The following is a 7,500-nucleotide window of genomic DNA, read 5'->3' on the forward strand; positions in this document are numbered from 1 at the left end:
TACGATATAAGTGTGCGTGTGTGTAAAGGGAAGAGAGCGCGCGAGTGTAGATGTCCGCAAGTGCAAGAGTGTGTGTGAGTGTGTGTGTCTGTGTGCGCTATCACCTCCTTTCTTTAAAAATGCAGAAAACATAGACGTCCTTGTCCACTGACCTGCATAGTTCGGATGGCGTCCCTGAGCTGGTCCTCCGTCCTCAGATTTCCGGTCTCCATATCCGACATGGGCAGGTAGCCGTACTTCATTAGGTAGTGTTGCTGTGGGAGAGAAAATGAAGAAAATGAGATTTAATTCATCTTCATATTTGCGTCACATAAGAAAATTAAGAAAATGAGATTTCAATTCTTCATATTTGCGTCACACCAGAAAATGTAGAAAATGAGATTTCAATTCATCTTCATATTTGCATCACATCAGAAAATGTAAAAAAAAAATTATTTTCAATTATTCTTCATACTTGCATCACATCATAAAATGTAAAACATGAGATTTCAATTCATCTTCATATTTGCATCACATCAGTAAATGAAGAACATGATATTTCAACTCATTTTCATATTTGCATCACACCAGAAAATCTTAGGATAGACTTTTACTCGGAAAAGATTCTGACGATGGAGAGAGAAGTAACGAAAAAAAAGTTTTCATTTTGATGAAAAAGGCATCAGATAGGTTGATAATTCTGAAGGATTTATAGGTGATGTTATAATAACATATTCTTAAAGTATCAAACGAACATAGAATCATAACGTAATAAAATATCACTACTGTAAAATAATACCGTTATTTCTCGATAATATCTTATAGGATTATATCAGGAGAAAAAGAGAGGGGAGAAAGAAAGAGAGAGAGATGAGATAGAAAGAGAGAGGGTGGAGAAAAAGTGAGAGAGAGGAGAGATAAGAGAAAGAGAAAGGGAAGAGAGAAAGAGAGAAAGAGAGAGAAAGAGAGCGAGAGAGAGAGAGAGTGGGGGAGAGAAAGAGATGAGAGAAGGAGGGAGAGAGAAAAGATAGATAGATAAATAGATAGATAGAGTGAGTGAGTGAGCGGTGAGTGAGTGAGTGAGTGAGTGAGTGAGTGAGTGAGTGAGAGAGTGAGTGGAGAGAGAGAGAGAGAGAGAGAGAGAGAGAGAGAGAGAGAGAGAGAGAGAGAGAAAGAGAGAGAGAGAGAGAGAGAGAGAGAGAGAGAGAGAGAAACAGAGAGAGAGAGAGAGAGAAACAGAGAGAGAGAAAGAAAGAGAAAGAGAAAGTGAGGGAGAGAGAGAGAGAGAGAGAGAGAGAGAGAGAGAGAGAGGGAGAGAGAGAGAGAGAGAGAGAGAGAGAGAGAGAGGGGGGGGGGGCAAACAGATAGACAGCCAGAGACAAGAAGAGATCAAAGTAAGAAAGAAGAGAAAGAGGAAAAGAAAAACCCAAACCAACAACAGCCTAAATTCATCACCAATTTCTCTTCTCATAATAACTAGGTTTACTCACACTCTCAACCACCACCATCATCAACCCTTATCGTCCCATATCCTAATTTTATCCCCCTCTCAAACTCTTCCCTCATTCTATCCTCCCCCTTTCCCTTCCCCTATCCTCCCATCCTACCCATATCTCTACCCAAATACCCAATCCTCTCATCCCCCTTCTTCATTCTCTTTCTCTCCTCCTCCTCCTCCTTCTTCTTCATTCACCTCCACCACCAACCCCGCCCCTTCTCCCTTCTCTTCTCCTTCTCCTCTTCTCCACCTCTACTCCTCCTCCTCACCACCACTCCTTCCCCCCCACCTCCTTCCCCTTCCCCCTCCCCCTCCCCCTCCCCCTCCTCCACCACCACCTCCTCCTCCTCCTCCTCCCCCTCCTCCACCTCCTCCACCTCCCCCTCCACCCCCACCGCCTCTTAAAACTCCTCAGAAATTTACACACCAGCCGCGCCGCACATTGCCAGTGATCAGCGCCGCATAAATATGGTTGTTTATCTCGAGTGCAAAAGTTCTCGCTATCGCCGCCTCGCGCACTACACGTCAGTGCCGATCTCCTGCCTCGCTAACACAGGCTCCCAAGACCGGGTCGTGGCGCTCTCTCTCTCTCTCTTTCTCAAGTGCTTTCTTAAGTGCTTCACCTGAAGGAGGGGGAGGAGGAGGGGAGGAGGGGGGGATGAGGGGGAGGGGGGAATGAGGGGGAGGAGGGGGAGGAATGAGGGGGATGGGGAGAAGGAGGGGGGACGAGGAAAGGGAGGAGAGGGGGAGAGGAAGGGGTGTGGAGTGAGAAGAGGGTAGAGGAAGGAGGGAGAAGGAAGAAGCTAAGAAGGAAGGGAGAATGGAGGAGGAAGGAAGCTAAGAAGGAAGGAGAATGGAGGAGGAAGAAGCTAAGAAGGAAGGAAAATGGAGGAGGTAAGAGGGAAGAGGAAGGGGGAAGGAGGGAGGAGGGACAAGAGATAATGAAATATGGAGGAACGAAAGGGGTATGCGGAAAAGGGGGGGGGGAAGGGGGTGTTATTAGATATTTGGCGAGGAGTGGAGGGAAGTGGATCCGTGGGAACAGGCGATCTGGGTAGGGGTGTGGTGGACGCTAAGGTGGAAAATGTGTAAGAGATTGTGTGGGATCTCTCTCTCTCTCGCTCTCTCTCTTTTTCTCTTTCTTTCTTTCTCTCTCTCTCTTTGTTTTTCTCTTTCTTTCTTTCTTTTTCTTTCTCTTTCTCTCTGTCTCTCTCTCTTTTCTTTCTCTCTCTCTCTCTCTCTCTCTCTCTCTCTCTCTCTCTCTCTCTCTCTCTCTCTCTCTCTCTCTCTCTCTCTCTCTCTCTCTCTCTCTCGTTTTCTCTCTCTCTTTCTTTCTTTCTTTCTTCTTTCTTTCTTTCTTCTTTCTTTCTTTCTTTCTTTCTTTCTTTCTTTCTTTCTTTCTCTCTCTCTTTCTCTCTCTCTCTCTCTCTCTCTCTCTCTCGTTTTCTCTCTCTCTCTCTCTCTCTCAACCGACACACAATACATGCGCGCACTCACTCACACATACACACACACACACACACACACACACACACACACACACACACACACACACACAAACGTACTTCCTTCAAAAACACAAATACCCGCCCCCTCCCCACCCCCACCCCGCACACAGTCACACGCCCTCACGCCCGCACACACACACACACAAAATATCCCCAAATCTCGTAACCCCGATCCCCTCACATCGATGACGTCACACTACGCGAACCCCCATACACGAACACCCAAAGCGAGGGACCTGATAGCCTTACAGGGGTCTCCGCTAGCCCTGCAATTACACCCTTTGGTCTGGCTGCACACCCTTAAACACACTCTTAAATCACCCTATGGGGGATATAAATAAGAACATAATAATAACTAGCCCTCTTCAATCTCTGGGCGTCACGTTCGACAAAGGAACAACCGTAAATGATATATATGCGTATTTTTTTTCTCTCTCGAACGCCGGCCGCCATTGCACCAAAGGGACCCTTCGTGTAATAAATATTCAACCGAGGAAATATAAAATGATAAAGAAAAATAAACAGATACATAAAAAAATATGATGCATCAGAAATTATAAACAACTGAATAAAATACATATATAAAATAGACAAACACAAGACATAAAATAAAACAGAAACGATTGAAATAAATTCTCCATATAAACAACTTTCCGACCCCGAGTGTAACACAAAGAACTAAACACAACGTAACACAGGCACTATTTAACACCAAGGAACACCCACCACGAAGTCACATGCAGTGAGTCATCAAATACAAAACGACATCAAGTAACAGTAAATACCCAGTGACACAAGCACTATGTAACACCATCACTGAGTAACACAACATAATGTAACACACATAACCACTTGTAACACAACATAATGTAACACGCAGAACCACTTGTAACACAACATAATGTAACACGTAGAATCACCCGTAACACAACTTAATGTAACATACAGAACCACTCATAATACTACATAACACGCAGAACCCCCGTAACACAACAAAATGTAACACCCAGAACCACTCATAACACTACACAATGCAACACGCAGAATCACTCGTAACACTACATAATGTAACACGAAGAAGCACTCGTAACACTATATAACACGCAGAACCACTCGTAACACAACATAATGCAACATGCAGAGCCACTCGTAATACTACATAACACGCAGAACCACTCGTAACACTACATAACAAGCACAACCACTCGTAACACTACATAACACGCAGAACCAATTTCGTAACATGACTTTTCACCTGCTCATGAATTACTGTAACATGTGGCTGCCTACCTCCCATGGGAACCACTCGTAACACTACATAACACGCAGAACCACTCGTAACACTACATAACACGCAGAACCACTCGTAACACTACATAACACGCAGAACCACTCGTAACACTACATAATGTAACACGCAGAACCACTCGTAACACTACATAACACCCAGAACCACTCATAACACTACATAACACCCAGAATCACTCGTAACACTACACAATGTAACAGGCAGAACCACTCGTAACACTACATAACACAAAGAACCACTCGTAACACAACATAATGTAACACGCAGAAGCCCTGGTAACACTACACAATGTAACAGGCAGAACCACTCGTAACACTACATAACACGCAGAACCACTCGTAACACAGCATAATGCAGCACCCAGAACCATTCGTAACACACCCAGAACCACTTGTAACACACCCAGAACCACTCGTAAGTAACACCCAGAACCACTCGTAAGTAACACACCCAGAACCACTCGTAAGTAACACACCCAGAACCACTCGTAAGTAACACACCCAGAACCACTCGTAAGTAACACACCCAGAACCACTCGTAAGTAACACACCCAGAACCACTCGTAAACAGTAACACACCCACAGAACCACTCGTAAATGTAACTTACACCCTAGTAACACTACACAATGTAACTTACCCCCAGGACCACTCGTAACACACTCAGAACCACTCGTAAAACACACCCAGAACCACTTGTAACACACCCAGAACCACTCGTAAGTAACACCCAGAACCACTCGTAAGTAACACACCCAGAACCACTCGTAAGTAACACACCCAGCACCACTCATGGCAACACACCCAGAACCACTCGTAAGTAACACACCCAGAACCACTCGTAAGTAACACACCCAGAACCACTCGTAAGTAACACACCCAGAACCACTCGTCACTTACCCCCAGGACCACTCGTAACACACTCAGAACCACTCGTAAAACACACCCAGAACCACTCGTAACACACCCAGAACCACTCATAACACACCCAGAACCACTCGTAAGTAACACCCAGAACCACTCGTAACACACACCAGTCATGTGTTACGAGACATCCACCACGTCCCCAAAAGAAGACAGAGGAGCAAGATAGTGCTACAGACAAGGCATTAAGGGCGACTTCCAGAGTGCAATAACTGCCAAAAATATATCTTTTAAACATAACTCTTCTTTATATTCATTAGGTATAATGGACCTTACGTCATCCTCTGAGTGGGCGTGACACATGCAAGTCTATTGTTGTTGTTATGGTTATTATCATTAGCATAATTTGTGTGAATATCATTATCATCGTGATTATTGTTATCAGGAGTAGTGTTATTATGTCATCATTATCATTATTACTGTTGTTCTTGATATTGCTATCATTGGTGACGTCCATCATCATTAGAAATGGGGGGGAAGAGGGGAGGGGAGGAGGAGAGGGAGGGAGAGGAAGGGAGGGAGGGGAGGGGAGGAGAGGAGGGGAAGGAGGAGAGGAGAAGGAAGGAGGAGAGGAGAAGAGAGGGAAGGGAGGGAGGAGAGGAGAGGAGAGAGGAGGAGAGGAGAGGAAAGGACAGGACAGGAGAGGAGAGGGGAGGAGAGCGGAAGGTAGGAGAGGAAAGGACAGGAGGGGAGCAGAGGAGAGGAGAGGAGAGAAAGGTAGAGAGGAGAGGAGAGGGGAAGGTAGAGAGCAGAGGAAAGGGGAAGGACAGGAGAGGAGAGAAGAGGAGAGGCGAGAGGGAGAGTGCATCCTGTACATAATGTATAAAAGTATCCTTCGCATAGCCTGCTCAGTGCAACCTGCTGTCTCCGAAACAGCCCCTAAAAAAACTTTATAAGGCTTGTCCATATTTGATGTCTCAGCAATACCATAATCATAAACAGTACCATGCCTATTTTTCTCCATTTTTTTCAGTGGTCCATACCTGACCCTTCAAACTCTCGAAGATAAGAGTAAAAACAGAAAAAGAGAGAGAGAGATAGAGAGAAATGAAAAAACAACAACAATGAGAGAGGAAGAGAAAAGTAAAAACAATATAAAAGAGAGGAAGAGAAAAGAAAAATATATATATATATATCTAAAAGAGAGGAACCCCAAGAAAAGACACGAATAAATGAACCCAAACTTGACCTCCCAAATGACCTATCACACGACCTGCTCACATGACCTGTAACGACAGATGCCAAGACCAGGTGGGCGTGTCAGCGAAGACAAAACGACGCCCACATACCGAAGAAGGTGAGTTTACAGGTGTTCACAGGTGTCTGTCTCACGTAATTAGGACACTGCAATTATCTTTATCAGGAAGGGGGGGGTAGAGTAGGTAGAATGGGAGTAAAAGGAGGAAAGGGAAAATGGAAGAAAGGGGGTAAAAGGAAGAAAGGGGTAAAAGGAAGAGAGGGATAAAATGATGAAAGGAAGAAAGGAAGGAAGAGAGAAAAGGAAGAAAAGAGGAAAAGGGGCAAAGCGTGAAATAAAGGGCGAGAAGGAAGAAAGGGAGAAGAAGAAAGGGGGTAAAAGTAAGAAAGGGGGAAAAGAAGAGAGGGATAAAATGATCAAATGAAGAAAGGAAGAGAGAAAAGGAAAAAAAAGGAAGAAAAGGGGCAAAGGGTGAAATAAAGAACGAAAAAAAGGAAGAAAGAGAGAAAGGAAGGAAAAAATACCGGAAGAAAGGGGAAGGGACGAAGAAATTAGGATAAGGACGAAAGGCGAAAGGATCAAAAGGGGAGGGGGTAGGGGGGGAGGGAGTGTCTCCGTCACACTTTCGGGTCAAAGGTAAATCTAGCGCCTTAAAATGGTCATGTTAGAAGCCGCCTCCTCTGCCCTGACACCTGTATCCACCCAGACATGGACACGCACATAACACATAAATACACAACTACATAGATACACATCATGTACACTATATTATCTACTAACATACACGTCATGTAAACTAAAAAAAAAAAAAAAACTACACACATACACATCATGTACACTAAATTAACAAAACATATACACATCATGTACACTATATTATCTACTAACATACACATCATGTACACTAAAATATCTACACACATACACATCATGTGCATAAAATTAAATACACACATACACATCATGTACACTAAAATAACTACACATACACATCATGCACACTAAATTAACAAAACATATACACATCATGTACACTACATTATCTACACACATACACATCATGTACACTAAAATAACTACACACATA

General features: G+C 44.0%; 2 protein-coding genes across 2 annotated transcripts in view; both read right to left on the reverse strand.

Annotated features, from left to right (window-relative positions):
* Positions 1 to 7,500, reverse strand: part of LOC113804315 (matrix metalloproteinase-2) — a 434,910-nt gene that overhangs the window by 127,063 nt on the left and 300,347 nt on the right. The window contains exon 2 of the mRNA XM_070126698.1: positions 153 to 254. Coding sequence (XP_069982799.1) covers positions 153 to 242 — 90 coding nt within the window. The 5' untranslated portion in view covers positions 243 to 254. The remainder of the gene's footprint in view (positions 1 to 152; positions 255 to 7,500) is intronic.
* Positions 1 to 7,500, reverse strand: part of LOC113802294 (uncharacterized) — a 68,246-nt gene that overhangs the window by 29,065 nt on the left and 31,681 nt on the right. The gene's annotated exons all lie outside the window — the stretch shown is intronic.

Source organism: Penaeus vannamei, chromosome 10 (genome assembly GCF_042767895.1).
Source record: "Penaeus vannamei isolate JL-2024 chromosome 10, ASM4276789v1, whole genome shotgun sequence".
In the NCBI taxonomy this organism is placed as follows: Eukaryota; Metazoa; Arthropoda; class Malacostraca; order Decapoda; family Penaeidae; genus Penaeus; species Penaeus vannamei.